Genomic DNA, 17592 nt, shown 5'->3' on the forward strand with positions numbered 1-17592 from the left:
AGCGGGAAACCTCTTTTCTAGGATGTGAGTTGTTGTGTTTTAACCCCAGCCAGCAACTAGGTGCCACTTTCTCACCCCCTTTGCCCCCCTGGGCAGGATGGGGAGGAGAATCAGAAGAATGTAAAACCCACGGGCTGAGATAAGAACAGTTTAACAATTAGAATTAAATATAATATAATACTAGTACTAATAAAAAGGAAAATAACAAGGAGATACGTATAAAACTAAAAGAGGGAAATAAAAATCCCAGCAAGAAACAGCTGTGATGCACAATACAGTTGCTCACCAGCTGCTGACCGATGACCAGCCTGCCCCCGAGCAGCAGTCAGTCCCTTCTGGGTAACTCCCCCTGGTTTATATACTGGGTATGAGGTGCTGTGGAACTGAATATGCTTTCATCTAGTTCAGGTCAAGTGTCCTGTTTCTGCTCTCTCTTGGCTCCTTGTGCCTCTCCTCGCTGGCAGAGCATGAGAGGCAGAAAAGTCTTTGATTAGGGTGAGCACTGCTTGTAGGAATGAGACCTGAGGTCATGAGATGTGCGGTGAAGGGATTAACGAGGTCTTAGTTGCAACCCCCTGATGGGGGAGATGGGCTGCTCAGTGGGGTGGAAGAGGGAGTGATGTGAATGTTTCATGGTTCTATTCCGCCCTCAACCAAGACCCACAGCCCTGGAGCAGCCTGACGGAAGGTAATTGAAACTCTTGTTATCTTTCATTTAGAGATAATAAATACATCAAAGTGAGGCAGTGGCTGCCCCCCTTCCCCTTACTTTCCCGCTTGTGATGGCAGCAATAGGAAATTTGACTGCAGTCTTATCTCCACTTCTCTTAGAAGTATAAATTGGGCATTTGAACTCCTCCATGGCAGAGGATGAAAATAGGGCCCCACTTTACAGACAAGCCAATGGGCTCGCTCCTCTCTCCTCCCCAAAGCAGGGGCGCCTCTGGCAAAATTTGTGCCTCTGACTAGGTGGGAACTGACTTTAATGAATGAATGATTGTTTTCTTTGTCTAGATGAGCTCAGTTAATCACTGTTGAGCTTTGGATTTTAGCACTAATGCAGTTAGTGACTGTATCAGTGGCAATCCGAATCTGTGTTTCTGTTGCTTCAAGAAAACACGCTATTCATGAATCCAGAATCGTAACAGTTCCTAATGATTGTGACGGGACATACTATGTCCAATTGGCGATAATCAGAAATGCAGCCTAGCTGCCCCGAGCCCCTCTGATCCTGGAGCACTGGCTGGAGCACAGGGGGGATTTTCTGCCAAATTTCTATACTCTTACTGCAACGCTACTGAACAACAGCTAAAACATTGGTGTGTTATCAACATCATTCTCGCGCTAAAGGCAAAACACTGCACTGCACCAGTTATTAGGAAGAAAATGAACTCTATCCCAGCTGAAGCGAGGACATGAATGAGGTGGTGGAGAAGTCTGGTTTTGGTTTTGCCCCAACCTGACTTTCCTTTTTCTTTTTTTCTTAAGTAAAGTGTATTCTCAAGTCTTATTTTCTTAAGTGAAATGTATGGGGCTAAGGAAGCAGGCTATGTGTGGTCTGCAGGACAGGGGTGGGGGATCACCAGCAGCACTGTCCTTTCAGGGCTTGGTTGGTGGCCACTGATGGATCCACCACAATCACCAGCTCATCCCTGGTGGTCTAGTGGCCAGGATTCAACACTCTCACTCCTGCGGCCTAGTTTCAATTCCTGGCTGAGAAAAGGGGGTTCTGAAGGAACTGCAGGTCCCAACATTTTCCTGGGTTGCTGCACTGCCCTTGAGTGGCTCCTAGCATTCAGAAGCACCCACATCTATTCATGGTGCTGGGTCAGGGTTGGATGAATTTGGGGGTGGCAGCAGCCTCCTGTACCCCCACTGCCATCAGGCTGCACCCCCAGCAGAAAAATAGCTGTGGCGGAGCGCAGCCGCAAGGCTGTGATGGCCTGTAGGGTGTGTGGAGTGGACATTCTATTGCAGGATTTCTTCTTGTCATAAGGACATGTGCAGGGCTGCTGCCTTAAATTCTGCTGTGGCCCATCTCCTAAAGGGTAAGAGGTCCCCGTGAGATGAGGGACAGGGGAGGATTGCAGGATCCCTTGATGAGGAGTGACAGGTCTGTGTCTATCCCTCCTGGGGGCAGGAGAGCAAGGGGCTGCCTATAAAAGCTCCCGCTGTGAGCAGGATTTGAACCTGCGCAGGGAAACCCCATTGGATTTCAAGTCCAACGCCTTCACCACTTGGCCATCACAGCAGCTTGCACTGAGGGGCTCCTTAGGAGCACAAGGCTCTCACCCTGCCCCAGGGGATGGAACAGGACCTGATCCCACCCTGGACATGGGTTCCGTCATCCTGGACCCCATGCACTCCCAGCACAGGTACCGCTGTTACTGCCACCACCAACCCTGCACAGAGCTAAGGTGATACGGAGATCAGCATCCCAGCAGTGCTAGGAAAGGGAACCAGGCACCAGTCACAGCATCAGTGGTGGAGCCATGGGGGACGGACATGGTGGGAGGCCTATGTCCCATCTTGTCTCCTTGTATCCAATAGGAAACTCGTCACAAGATGACCATCCCCAGCCTCCTTTCCCAGACTGGGAACATCCCAGCCTCCTCCACTTCCGTCTTGCCCCAGTATTTGCCTCTGTGAAAACAGGTTCAGACTTGGCTAATGTCAGTCTGACACACAGAGCAGGCAGTGTTTTGTCCTACAGCTGTCAGGATGATGTTGCAGACTTGTGTGGTTTTCACCAGGTTGCTGCCTGCCTTCCAGATTTTGGAAGAAGGGATTTGGAGAAAGGAAGGAAAGATGACTATTGAGAGGAAATCTTTGCTGAGTGAGGTCTGGTAGTGACCTTGGCCACTCCTTGGAGCACAAATGTACTATCTGGAGGATGGTCCTAGAAGACTGTCCTTGGTTCGGTGTGGGAGCTGGTTCTGGGAACTCACCCTGAGATATCCAAAGCTCTCTCTCTGTGTTCCTAGACTTATGCCCAAAAGTTGTGCATGTGCTTCACTATGTCATTGACACCTCACAGCTCTCCCACCAGGACTTATCTGCAGGAAGCAGTTTGGATGGAGACCTCCCCATGTAGGAACTTAGCTTCTGTGCTCAGCTGCCAGCCCTGAGGAGGGTCTGTCTGTACCACCTTCCTCCCTGGCCTTTGCCTTGCTGGGTGGTTTGATGGGCCAGGGTGGATCAGAGTCCTGACACTGAGGCAGCCTTGGCACAGTCCCACAGGCATGGATGAGTAGCCAGGCATGGGTGTCCACTGCTCGGATGCATTGATGCGTTGGAAAACAGATGCTCAGACCAGCTCCAACCCTGGACACATGAGATACTGATATTCTGTCACAGTCCTGCAGCTTTTGAAAAGAGACAATGACCTCCAGGTCTCATCCCTGGCAGGTCAGACCATCTACATCATGAGATGTGTAAGGATGCGGCCAAGATGGCTGAAGAAGGGCTGCACTAAGAAGACTTCATAGTTTTGGGTGTTGATGAGTGGTGAGCCTTTAAAGGACTTCAAAGACAGGTAATAATCTCACTCCTTGGCATCATGCAGCTGGGGAAACCCCTGATATGAACACCTTGGTGAAGCTAGAAAGCCCTGTGTTGCCACCTCCTGAGCATCCCTTGCTGTTGCTGTCACTCCCACACCAACACTGTCCCACCAAGAGAAGTTAGGTGTGAGCTAACCATGCCACAGTCATAGGGCCCTCAAGCACATGTGCAGCTCCTGCAAGATGGGTACCAGTTCCTGCTGTGGGACCGAGGGCTTGTTCTCAGCAAACTTCACGAGCCCCAGGCTGGAGAGCTAAACCCTTCCGGTGAGCCATTTCTCCTCCTCCAGAGCTGCTGGCTCGTAGGGATGAACCATGGGCAGAAGGAACGTGGCCTGGGTGGGACAGCTACAGAAGGTGGGAAAGCTACAGCAGGTGGGAGAGCTATAGCTCTATAGAATGATGAAGTAAAAAGGAAATAATCTCTTAGCCCAGAACTTCTCAGTTTTTCATGTGCTGTCCAACCCACATTGCTGCTCTGGCATTGGCCCCTTATGTATTCCACAGAGACCAGTAACGAGAGTGTTTCCAGACTCAAGGGTTACAGACCCTTGAGTCTGTAAGCGCTATTTCAGAAAGCTGGACTAGGAGCTGTGCAGAGTATTTACATCACCAGTTTTCCCCTGTGCACCATCTTCTGAAACTTCTCTTCTATCCAAAGGCTGTATTTGTCCTTGAGCACAGAACAAGATGGCCTGCTTCATAAAGAGGTAAAGTTACTTTCTTAGTTCTAAAGCCTTTATGTTTTCAAAGCTGGAAAAAACGGTTTTATTAAATATCATCCCTGAACTGCTGGGAACTTTTCCTCCTCTACTCCCCCTACAATGTCTGTGCTTCTAAACTATCACTTCTTACTTTTTTCTGCTTTATCCTGCTCACTCCATCCCTTCACAAGCTCTGCCCTTCATCTGTTGGAGTAGATGACACACATACTTGTTAGCAGTTTTCTTTCTCCTATTTTCTCTTTATTTATTTTGGCTTAATAAGAACAGTGAAAATATTTAAACAGTAGGAAGGATTTGCTACCTAATCCTGTGAGTTTTACACGGCTGGTTGTCAGTAAGAATTCAGCATTGTCTTTTGTGATCAGCCTGGCTGATGGTCTAAGAATTGAATTATTTCCACTACCTTCCCATATGTCCACTGAAGTGCAGCTCTTTTCCCTACTGTGTAGCTGTTGGAATCCATGCTGAAGTGCTTGTCTGGGCCAACACATTATTCCTTCCTAGACATTTCGGGATGGAATCTCCCACTTTGCACTTCTGGCCCATCCTTATTTGCAAAGATATAATTTTGTGATTGTCCGTATTATTATGCATATAAATTTACTGGAGGTGGCTCGAGTTTGCTCTGTGCAGCTGCCTTGTTCTTTGTCCAGTCTTTGCATTCCACAAGGATCAGCATTTTATTAAAATGCATTTCACTGATGATCTGACTGTTTTCTAACTACACAAACCAACTCACTAGGCAGTTTTAAATTAAACAAAACTTTGGTTCTGCTGGATACAAGTTTTGTCAGGTCCACCATTCAGACATGCTGCGTTTGGACCTTGGTATACTCCACAAACACATGTTGGCAAAATGACCTGTTTCTGGTTTCCCAAACCGTTGGAGACATCAGCTAATGGGGAAAAAGAAGCCAAATTCCAACATCATCTTTTACCATCATGAAATTAAGAGGATTTCTTTGACTTGCAGAAAAGAAATGTGTGCCTTTTTTCTTTTTCCCTTTTTATTGATTTGTCAGATGAAGTCAAAATTTACTCAGAAGGAGTGGAGAATTGTGCACCTTTCTGCTTAATCCAGGAAAGCAAACTTGCAGATATTTCCTCTTGGCTCAATCTGGTCATAGTTTCTCCCTTGTTGGACCCACCCAGGTCAGACCAGGCTAATTTTTGCCCTGGTGCTATAAAGGCTGCCTTGTTTCCCAGTCCTACCAGCTCTGCAGAGGTGGCAGGTAAGATCAGTACTTTTTCGTTTTATATGTGTATTTGTCTGATTTGGTATTTCTAGTGCAGGTGTTGGTGCATTCCATGGGGGAGCCCAAGGAGATGAGGGCACAGTACAGTGTTAGGAGCTGTTAGGTGGTCCTTCACACTATCTTTGCTCCCCATATGTGAAATAAATACATTCATTCTGAGAAGCAAGAAAACTCAGTGTTTCTGCCTCATGTAGCAATACCCTGCAGTATAAGATTGCAAGGAAGAAGTAGCCTTCAATCCCTGTAAATTTGATCAAAGAATTTCCACAGATCGTAAATGTAAGATAACCTGCTCCATGGTGAGATTGAGATGAGCTCTTAGGCAGAAGCTCTTCCCTGTGAGGGTGCTGAGGTGCTGGCACAGGGTGCCCAGAGAAGCTGTGGCTGCCCCACAGAATCATAGAATGGTTAGGTTTGGAAAGGACCTTAAGATCATAAACCCCCCTGCATGGCTTGGAGCAACCTGGTCTAGTGGAAGATGTTGCTGAGTATGGCAGGGCGTTGGAACTGGATGAGCTTTAAGATCCCTAAAATATTCCATGATTTATCATGGAGACACCCTTTTCCTAGGGGTCTCCCTGTAGTAGCTGGAGAGGTCCTTTTGCCCAGTTTGGCTGGATTCTGGTGTCCCACCTTAGCCCCAGGGCCACGTTTCATCACCCACAGCTGTTGCCTCCTCACCTACACTGCCACAGATGCCTCTCAGTAGTTCATAGTGGTATGGGCACAGTGGACACATGCTGAGTCCTCTCCTGACTGCTGAAGTTCTACCCCTTTCTGGAAGGGGCGGAGTTGTGCAGATGAGCACCATGTAATAAATACATCTCTGTGGAAGTCAAACTCCAGGTATCCCTTTGTGTATTGTACCAAAGGCTGGTCCCAGGCCTCTGAGGAGAAGTCTCTTTCCATCTGCCCTAGGGAAGGTTTTTTGCTCTGCAAGAAAGAGCTATGGGGTTGGGAAGAGATGCAACAGGACCAAGGTTGTCTCTCTTTTCACAGAATATATCTTGTGACATACTAAATGTAAAATTTTGTCCAGTCACTGAATAACTCAGTTTTCCACTGATCTAGCTTTTTACATGATATAACAAAATTTACTGCGACAAAGATGTAATCTAAACTTGAAGTAGGGGATCACAATGATTCATTTGCCAAAATGTGCTTGAGACAAAGTATAAAGCTGATGAACACCCAGCTTGTCCTATGTGAGCAGCGCCTGCCTAGGACCCAGCAGTGCTGTCACATCTAAGTACACCCACCCTAGCATGACAGAGGAGGTCTGATTTCAGAGAAGGTGCTTCATGGGACTCTTTTTTTGTGTTCAGCTTAAAGAGAAAATGAGAGAGAAAGGTTGCCAACCCAATGGATTTCCTGAAGCATTTAAAGGACCCAGTAGGAAGAACCAGATCTACAGTCAATGCTGCTGATTACTTGGAAACTACTTTGAAACTCCTCAAAATAAAGCTGCACCTCTCTGGGAAATTGAGATTCAATGTTACAGGTAATGTGGTTTAGACCAGAATATCTTAGAAACAACTAAGAGGAGAAAATCTGCCAAATCAGGAATGTCAGAGAGAAGCTCTGCCATGGCTCAGAGAACTGCCTCACAACAGCCCCGGGAGAATAGACTTTAAGCATGTTCAAAGGCAGACCAACCACCTGTTTTATTCACCATCTTTTGCAGTGCCTGTCCCATATGCTCCCCATATTCTGCTGGGAAGTTGTTGCATGCCAACCCACTTTCCCTAACCCAGCAGTTGAGAGCTGATCCACAAAAGGGTTTAGGCACCAAATTAGCAGTTCAAACCCAGTTGTTATGTACAAAAAGCTCTGATTCAGCACACTCAAATGTTGACCTAGAATACCAAGAATCTAAAATAAAACTAAGAGCAGGTGTAATTTTGTGTGGTTTCTCTTACAGACCTATTAGACAGAAAACAGGAGGTGATTTCCAAAGGAACTGACTGTGACTATCAGATTCCTTCCATTAAATGCCCAAAGCATGTTTACTGCACCATTACTGGGGAGTGCAACAACAGGCAGGATCTGTGTGTGGACAGACGGAGTCTTGAGACTGTACTTTGACCCATGATATGTGGCTTAAGGTCATTTGTTTAAGTACCTTTCAATAGGCCAGTAGTAGTGAAATGCCCATTTTAGTGGTGCCTGTAACAGATCACAGAATAGTTAGGGTTGGAAAGGACCCTAAGAAGCGGGGACACCTCACACTAGACCATGTAGGCCAAGTGTCTGCCTAACCTGGCATTTAACACTGCCAGGGATCTAGCATTTGCCACTTTTTTGAGCCACCTGTTCCAGTGCCTCAGCACCCTCACAGTAAAGAACTTCTTCCTTTAACCTGAACTTCCCCTGTTTTAGTTTGAACCCATCACCCCTTTGGGGAAGAGATTGTTCTTGATATCCAGTCTAAACCTCCCCATGCTGAATTTTAGGCTCAAGGTAGGGGGTTGTACTTGGCCTTGCGAATCTAGTGGGCTGCCACTGAGGTATCAAGGCACTCAGAAGCAAGGGGACTCTGTGGTATGTTAACATTTTTCCAAGATCATGCTCAGCTTGAGACACACACCATGAGAGAGCACTCAAGTATCTTGCAAAACTCTGCCTGCAGGGACAGTAACAGCAAACCAAACAAGAGCCATGGTGGAACTGGGTCCTTAATATTTAATGGAATTTCTTCAGGTGTGGTGTGGCAACTGTTCCAGGGCATGCTCTCATTTCCCAGCACACTGCTGTCAATTCTGGGTGTTCCACTCTTTTTTTCAGTATAGGCAGGTATTACCAGATTTTGTGGCTTTAAGAGTTTAAAACACAAGCTGATATTCAGTAACTGGTTTCCCCCAAATCACCTGTGTTTCTGTGTCCTTAGGGCCACAGATCAATCATTATTGTTCTTCTGAACAAGTGTTGCTGAGTTTACTGATCCAAATTCTTCTGAGCAGTGTGAGGTAATAGAACAAGCAGCCACAGATGCAGGTTGCAGTTTGAGAGGTTCTGTGTTGGATGTGGGGAAAAAATTCCTGAAGGAGCAGCTGTGGCACAAGTCCCCACAGGGGTGGAGGATCTTCATCTTTGAAAATTTCCCAGCTGGGCAAAGGCATGGCCACCCTGATCACTGGTGATGGCCTTGATTTTGTGTGGAGCAGCAGTGGAGACAGAGGTGTTACAGAGTTATAAATGCCAAATAAAATTAACATAATAACATGGCAAAACTTTTCTTAATGTCCAAAATTCTCTGCAGTAATATTCTTGGTATTATTTACTTCTCACTGTTTTCTGGCTATTGCCTCTGCTGCCAGAGTAATCAAACACGGATTAAAGTGCTGCAAGATGTCAGTCTCTACAACTAACAAGCCTGTTCATTACTGGCATTTGCTTTTCTTCTTGTGATGCTGCAGAAAGCATTCTCATCTGGGGTCCTCAAACCACATGTTTGCTTGCTGGCTCCCAGCAGTGTGTGAAGATGGAGTCTCTGTTCCCAGAGGAGCAAGTGAAGGAAAACTGCATAATGGTTTTCCACTCCCACTGGTGAGAACATAATGGATTTCCACTCTCTCTGTTGAGAACTGGTCTCATCTCAACCTCCCCTCCATCAGTTTAAAATCATTCCCCTTGTCCTGTCCCTACAGGCCCTTGTCGAAAGCCCTCTCCACTTACATCAGTTTCAGCTGCCAAAGGCTTTCCATGAAGCTGGGCTTGGCTGAACAACTGTTGAGCCAAGACGGTGCTATTTATCACTTCTGTTCTGATAGAGCTGGGGGATAGCATGGGTCTGTGTAATGCAATAATTAACTCTTACGATCTTATCTGAGACCATCCTGTGTGTGGTTTCATAGCGGGTGTTGTACTAAGAGGTAAATTCACTGTGTCAGAGTCACACGTTTTCATTTTGAGTTTCTGCGGGTTCAAAAAGTGTCAAATGAAATTGCTCACACAGCCAATGAGAACATCACTCAGGATCAAGAGCTCTCTCTTGTCTGCATGCACTGAGGCCAGTGGGTGAACCGTGACATAGACTTGGCCCTTTCCACTGGTGCAGGAGTGAGTAAGCCTCGAGTTTCACTGTGAGATCAACTGTGCCTTCAAGTCTCCTTGCTTCCCGATTAAGGTACCCCAATTTTCATTCCATCCTACGCTATCCTAAGACAGTAAAAATAAAACCTCATGACTTTACGAGGCATCACTTAGGTTTGTTTGCTCTAGTTTCCCCCTGATGGCCCCTGGATGCCGAGCTCACACTCCTGCATGCCATTCATCCAGTCGGCATCTGTGTGCAACCCCAGGACGTATACTCGTGAGCAGATCAATGCCATCAGCTCCTTCATCAATGCCAGCACAGTGTACAGCAGTGAGGACTTTGTGGCAAAGAGCATTAGAAATCAGATGAACCAGCTGGCTTTGATGTCTGTGAACCACAATTTTACTGATGCAGGGCTGGAATTTCTGCCCTTTGAGAACAAACCAAGAAGTGTTTGTGTTCTCACCAATGAGGGCATGAACATCCCCTGTTTTAAAGCAGGTAAGTTGCATCTGTGGAGTAGTATTCAGTGGTCCAGAAAGTCAAAAAGGATCATGATGGTCAGGTGTCTGATGTTGCTTTGTGTTTCTATGAGACACTGCAAGACATGATTGTGTAAGGTGAAAGACAGGACACCACCCCCCAAATAAAAAATAATAATAATTGAACAATAATTGTTTAATTAAAGATGAAAATTATTTTGCTTTCATTTCCCAAAAGAGCTGCAGCAGATCATCCTCTCTTTAAAATGTCTTTTCAAAGGCAGAAGAACTTTTCAATAGAATAAACACCAGCGTTTAAAACTTCTCAGTTACTTTTTTTTCCCCCCTCTTACCTAGAATTCACCATTCAGTTTTCAACTCAATCAATACTAACAATTAAACACTCTTAATCACTTCAGTTAAATCTCTCTGGTACCACCTTCTAAATGTTTAATATTTCAAATATCCCAACCTACATCAGAAGACAAGTCTAGAAGTTTGTCTAACATTAAAACAAACTTGAGATTGATGACTCAAAACATAGAACTTATTAAAATGGGAAAATCCATCATAGGCACAACATAAAAAAAATAAGTGTAAGCGAGAAACTTGCAAAGTGAATCCTAAGAATATATATATCATAGCACCGGTGTAAAAGAAGATTTTATCCTTGAGGTATGAAAGGAAGGCAGATATGAGATTTTTCACAAAATGAGACAGTTACAGGTGCTTCATGACCATGTGCAATGTAGTTTAAATTGTGCAAAGCCTCTTCTCGGATGGTTTTGGCTAAATGGTTTAAACAGAGAATGTTTTGTCTGGCATGAATGCTGACTGATGGGAGGCTTAACCATGATCATACTGCGAGTAACACTATCAGTTGTTACTCATCTGTCCTAAGAAAAATTCCTAACCTATTTTCATTTATAGGTGACAAAGGGGTAACTGAAAACCTGGGATTTTCTCACTGCACACTGTCTTCCTACAAGAACACAACTGCCTGGTTACAGAGCTGCAGAAACTAAATCCTCACTGGCATGGAGAAAAGCTTTACCAAGAGAGTCGAAACATTGCCATAAACCAGGTAGTGACAATCACTGCTCACTGTTCATCATCCTCATGTTTAGGAAGTGGTTTTCCTCCAGAAAAAGAACCATGCTGTTCCAGGAAGCATGAAACTCTCTGCACCAAATGTCAGTCAAAATTTAGGTCAATCTAACCTATTCCATCCTCTAGTCTAAACTGTTACTTATGTATTTAGTAGGCATTGCCAGAGGGTGAAGCATCCAGTTTAACTGAGCTAAAAGACAGAACAATTGTTTCCTGGTGGTAGCCATCTCTCTAAAGGGAGCTGTGGGATGCTGCTCTTATACAGTTGGTATCTGCAGACATGAATCTTTCCAAGGAAGACAAATGTCTCTTCCAAAATGAGTTATCTAACTGATTATGGGAAGCATACCAAAATACACATGCGCAGCCAATTTTCCTGTGTTTTACTAATACTGTCTCCTTAATGGCTATGAAAAAGACATAGACAAACAGACATGGATGATTCCATCATTGCATGTAATGTTTTAATAAATACTTGTCAATTAATAACTAATTATAAACAAAATCAATTGCAAAACCTAAACCTTGAACAGAACCTTGGACATTCCATGAATGCCCCATCCCTGGCAGTGTTCAAGGACAGGGTGGACGGAGCTTGGAGCGAGCTGCTCTAGTGGAAGGTGTCCCTGCCCATGGCAGGGAGTTGGAACTGGGTGAGCTTTAAGGTGCCTTCCAACCTGAAACCTTCTATGATTCTGTGATTGGTACATGATGGGTACTGACAGGCTATGGAGCAGTTCTGCAGAAAGAGATTTTGAGGTCCTGGTGGACAAGTGGATTTAGGGCTGTGGAAGAGAATGATGAGGGATGAGGAGGGGTGTGGAATCTAGTTACTAAAGTGGGGCCTCGTCTACTGGCATATGCAGATATGTGCATATGCACTAACATGTTGCAATGGAAATATGGAGTTAGGTAAACTCCACACAGCCCAGAGTAGAAAAGACATTTAATGCAGCACTATTTCAGCTGCAAAACGGGACCATCAAAACTGCAACTTGGTACTAAAAGTCTTTCCTTGATTTGCAATGAATGCAGGTGGCATCAACCCACTGATAAGGGGCATGGTAGCTGATCATGCAAAACTGATAAAACAGAATCAACTGCTCATTGAGGAGCTCCAGAACCACCTTTTTGAACAGATAGAGATAATGGGTCTGGATCTCACAGCCCTGCATATGCAGTGGGGAAAAGACCATGGCCTTCCAGGTAAGGACACACAAGTCCACATTTCTTGTGAAAATACTCTTTTTGCTTTTGCTGTCTATAGTAATTCTAGTATACTAAGCTTTTTCTATACCAATGAGGAGAAACAGTACTCTGATTTGAGGGCAAAGGATGGATAAACAATTAAGCTTAGGGAACAAAAGGCCTCTGTTATTATAAAGATGTTTTTTCTGAGGGGTTTAAGAAAAGGGCAAAAGGCTTAGAAAGCAAAGATGGTAGTTGGGATAACGTAATGAGGAGTGGCAGAAACAGTGGTGGGCTGCGAAAAGAGAGCATGTATGGTATAGAAGGTACAGATGGAAGCAACCAAGCTCGGGTTTCATGTGGGCCAGGCAGACCATCTGTGCTTTGTGCTTTGCCCATCAAAGCTTATTTCGTGTCTTCAGACAACCGGAGCTGTGAGAAGTGGCTTTCACACACAGGTCTGATTGCTCCCAGGTGCTCTAGAACAGCTGCTCTTGGGTTAAGCACAGCCAAATGCTGCTTTCCCAGGACTTTGATCCTAGAAGTTTTGCCTCCCAAAAATGCAAGGGCTGGTGCATTCACCCTCAACACTAGGGTACCTCTAACTGACAGGATGCAATGAACCTGTAGTCACATGCAAAGACAACCCAAATTGTCAGTTTAGCGTGTGTGTACAAAAAGCACCTTTGGAAACACAGCATTTGTTGTGACTGTCTAGCAAATCATGTCTTCCAGCTCCTTTAATGCCATGAGAAGTTGACATTGTTTATGCGCCAAACTGTCTGTTTAGCTCCCAAGCCTAGGCAGACAATGGGGAGGCATAGGTCCTGGTTTTTCTGCTGTTCCTGCTTTTGCAGGTCACAATGCCTGGAGGCGCTTCTGTGGGCTCTCTCAGCCTCAAAACGTAGATGAATTCTCTGAGGCGCTGGACAGTTCCAAACTGGCCAAGAAGTTCATGGAGTTGTATGGGACACCAGACAATATTGACCTCTGGATTGGGGCAATCGCAGAGCCCTTTGTTCCACAAGCCAGAGTTGGACCCCCTCCTGGCCTGCATGATTGGCACCCCGTTCAGGAACCTGCGTCATGGGAACAGGTAGGTAGCTCTGAGAGCAAACCATCCCCATGGCATTTATTATGAGAAAAAATGCTGACATTTTATGCAACACACTCATCCTGCCTGTCTCCGACATGTCAGTGAGTGCTCCCAGCAAGGCTCACACCTTGATTTTAGCCCAGTTGCCAAAGGACTCTTTTGCAGCTCATTCCTATGGACTGATGTGGCCGAGGAGCAGTAGTCTCTGCCTGAGGTGACTTTTGCTCTCAGGGCACAAAAGGGGAGGGTCAGTCACTGTACTCCAGCAGCCTGAGAATCAGGCTCTCTGCACTGGCAGATGAATGACAGAGTCCAGATTTGATGATTCAGGAGACACCTCTTTCCAAAGGGCTGCCTGATGAATCAAGATGGATCCAAGCAAAGACACACATACAGTCATAGAATAGAATCATAGAATAGTTTGGGTGGGAAAGGATCTTCAGATGTCACCTAGTCCAACTCCCCTGCAGCAAGCACCATGGTCAGATTCCCATCTTGCCAAGTAACCAGTACTAAATGCCTTCAAGAAGACTGTAAGTGCTTCTGAAAATATCATTACAGATTCTGTTGGGAGAAACCAGGAGTTTTCACTCTGCAGCAGCTGCATGCACTGAGAAATATCTCACTGTCAACAGTGATCTGCAACAATACACATATCAAAAAGGTACCCAGGGATGTGTTCACACACTCGACCTCTCACCCTGGAAAGACGATGATGAGCCTGAGAGTAGCACAAAAGGTATGAAGTTGTCTGAGGTCTGCCAAAAATAATAAATCCTCTACAAGGTCAAACTCTTTCATGCCCAAAGAAATAAAAGAATTAAGGTCATCACAGTGACTCTGCTCCCCCCCCCCCCCCCCCCCCCCACACCACCTCCCTCACCCCAAATCCTTGAGCATCCATTCAGCCCCACTCAGACACCACCTGAGGCAGAGGTGCTGTTAGCTTAGTCTTCTTGCAATCCATCACCTTCACCATCCCTTACTAGTCTGCCTCTTCCTCTTCAATTAGATGGGAAATCCCTGAAAATCCAGTCTCTGCTGGTCCTTCTCTACCATATTCCAGGACAACTGTAATCTTACTTCACAGGAAGGGTGTTCATGAAGAAATCAATTAGAATTAGCCAACCTGCTTCAAATTCTTACTCTGCTGCTCCAAGGCCCTGTCCTCCCCTTTAAGGTATATCTGGAGTTGTTTTGACACTGTATGGCCTGACACACCATAGTTTAACACACATAGTCAGAGATTATGATGTACCACATCCTGAAAGATAGTAAAAAAGTGTCTTTATATAAGAGATGTGGACACTAGCTGTGTTCTCCTACATGCCTTTGGCATGGGCTCTCCCAGTTGAAAATAATGTAGGGAGGACAAAGACTTGCAGAAGGCAGCTATGACCTAAGCAGAATGGACTGGATTGGATTTTTCCTTCTGGTAACCCATTTATAGCTGATCACAAGCCCTAGGGATCACCTGCTCTGTCCTTCTGCAAGACATAGACCACAAAGCATCTCCATGCAGTTCCTGTATTGAGTTTGATTAACTGTGTTTGAGAGAGATGTTGTTTAAGAAAGACATTTGCACTTAATATAGAGACTAAATTAATGGTGATTTCATCCCATTCTTTAGGAACTGAGTCCAGATGATGGTTGCCTTCTCTCTAAACAATAGAGGCTTCCTGATTTCTTTTATTAACTTAGTCTTATGGTCACTGAAGTTTGCTGAGCTGCTTCCTGTGGCTCTTTTATCACCAGGCTGGGAGGAAGCTGAACTGCATTTGCATAATTCAGGGAAACCGAAATTCCAGGGTGTTAAAAAGCAGTTGCTAAAAGTTTAACCTTTTCAAGCATCAAGAAATTGCTACAAAACCTCTCATCCAAAGGGCTGCCTGATATTAGGGCACCAGAGATACCTTTTGACAAGTCTAGGGGGGGTCAGCTGTTATTCAGTTACCCATTCACCAGTGACTGTTTCTAGCTATGGAATCGAATAAGAATGTGGGAAGAAACATTATGTCCGGGGAAGACTTTCTGCCTCTCAGTATCTTTTTCTGCTTTATTGGCAGTTTCTAACCCTGCTCATCAGTTCAACATCGGAAATTCCTGATGGTGTCACAGAGCTAGTCTTGGGAAGCTGCTGCCTGCACATCATGCTCAGCTGGCTGCTCTCAACTGAACCTTGGCACGTGATTTCCCAGAGGGGAGCTCAAGACTATGTCTACTGTTTTATTTGCTGTAATGTGATTTTTATGTAATTTATTCGTAACAGCTTCCAGTAATGTAAGTCTTCAGATGGAAGGGTAATGACATTTTATTGTCTGTGGCACTAAAAAGAAGTTCAGAGGTCTGCAAGGATTGGTTGGGTGCTGGATGCTTTATGATTCTCTAAAGGCATAGCCAAGACAAATCTTTCACTTTCCATCCCAAATGGGTGTTAAATCTGGAGGTTATCGTGCTTGCATTTCAAATTAAAATTCATTATTCTTTATAACTGCTCAGAAATTAACAAATTCACATAATCTTTTCCTTATCTCCTAGATTTGCACAAGAGCATAAACTAAGCTGTTTCTAATTAGCAGTGAAATGTCAGTCTTTGAAGACACTGGAGAATGGCAGCTGCATCTTGAAGTCTAGGGACATCTTTCATTTAAATCCTATAGTGAACATGTGTGTGTTTGAGTGTGTTGGGCAGCAATAAAATACATTGTATGCACTCTACATTTGGCATCAATTCTGATATGTCAAGTGAGTGTCAAAAACATGATTCATAGCTAAAAACATGATTCATCAGCATAAAAAAGCAAACCATAACCTGTCTGGTATGTAACCCACAAGCATTAGCTAAAAATTAATAGGGCCAGGATTATCACTCCCAAGATCCCATTAAGTCAATAAATACCAAACACATAAAAATCGTATTAAGTTTCCATCTCTCCTTGATACAAGGAGGAAGGAAGGAGGGGACTGGGAGAAAGACAGTGGCTGCCTAAGCTAGAGTCATGAGCGAAGCTTGTGGGTGGAGTAGGAGCCTCTCTGGTGAGGATTTATGAAGCAGTTGCTCTGTAAAATCCCATGGCTACAGGATCAGAAGGTGTGCTTTGCCATGGGGTATGCTGACAAGTCATGCCCATCTCAGCCAGTGCCCCATGCTGCCCACCCATGGCCCGGGGTCCCATAGGACGCCCGCTGGGCTGCCAGGGCCCTGAGAGGGTGATGGAGCTCGGGGACCATGCTGCTCCATGAGTCCCTAGCACATAGGGAACAGGGAAAGGCTGTGGTGACCCTGGGCAGAGAAAGGACAGACATTATCCTCTGACACACAGAAGACAGGACAAAACCAGGCAGGATCCAGAAACCAGGCGCTGCAGCTCTCAGAGTGTATTTGAGTTGAAGAATATATTGGTTGTTATCATGGGATTATCAGGGCACGGCAAAGATGTGAAGCAACATGTTTTACTGTTTGTTTGCCTCTGGTTTCCGAGCCTCCAGTTATGCTCCCCTCACACTTTCAAGATCTGTCCAACTACTGAACACTAATCTTGGTTTGCTTAAATGGAAGGCTAAGAAAAACAAAGAAATCACTGAGCCCTGCAGACACGTTTAAGATCTTTAATTCCAAAGTTGTCTTGGTTTTCCCTTCTTGTGACAGAGATGCCTCCCAAGTCCTCCCCACAGAAACAGTGCCTTCTCCCGAGTGTGTTTCTAGGGAATGTGACAGCCTTCAAACCACAAGACAGCCACTTCCCCAGGCAGAATGGTCACATGCTTGGGATAAATGCCTCCACCTTGTTGGTTTTGAATAGGAATTTTGATTAAAAGCACCGAGTGATGATAACAGCAAGGGTCCAGCTCTGCCTGGGTCCAGCTGGAGAGAAGTACTCAGGGTTACAATTACAAAGAAATGTCCAGCTAACCACCATGTGTCTGTCTGTGCAGGTGGCACAGTTCTCTGGAAGGAACATGGTAAATGTTTCACCACCTCCACTTACAAGCTTTCCTTCCTCCGTGGATGTTTTTCCTGTCTCTGATACGTTGGGGTTATAATCCATGGTTGTCTCTTCTGCCAGACCTTCTTATGGTTGCCATGCCCTCCCCATCAGCTGCTACACATACAGCAGGAGCTGGATATAGGATCA

General features: G+C 45.2%; 1 protein-coding gene and 1 non-coding gene across 2 annotated transcripts; one reads left to right on the plus strand and one right to left on the minus strand.

The window, feature by feature from the left end:
* Nucleotides 1-2169: 2169 nt before the first annotated feature.
* Nucleotides 2170-2251, minus strand: TRNAS-UGA. The gene has a single exon. It is a non-coding gene; the product is annotated as a tRNA-Ser (tRNA).
* Nucleotides 2252-2334: 83 nt separating this feature from the next.
* LOC104407111 (myeloperoxidase-like) lies at nucleotides 2335-14201 on the plus strand. The gene is given in 11 exon segments (XM_010016296.1): nucleotides 2335-2375; nucleotides 6891-7045; nucleotides 7466-7583; nucleotides 8961-9090; nucleotides 9457-9603; nucleotides 9766-10081; nucleotides 11013-11183; nucleotides 12208-12378; nucleotides 13218-13399; nucleotides 13401-13456; nucleotides 14018-14201. Coding segments are annotated over 11 exon segments (1671 nt in total).
* Nucleotides 14202-17592: the final 3391 nt, after the last annotated feature.

This window comes from Nestor notabilis, unplaced genomic scaffold (assembly GCF_000696875.1).
Source record: "Nestor notabilis isolate BGI_N333 unplaced genomic scaffold, ASM69687v1 scaffold4966, whole genome shotgun sequence".
NCBI classification, from domain to species: Eukaryota; Metazoa; Chordata; class Aves; order Psittaciformes; family Psittacidae; genus Nestor; species Nestor notabilis.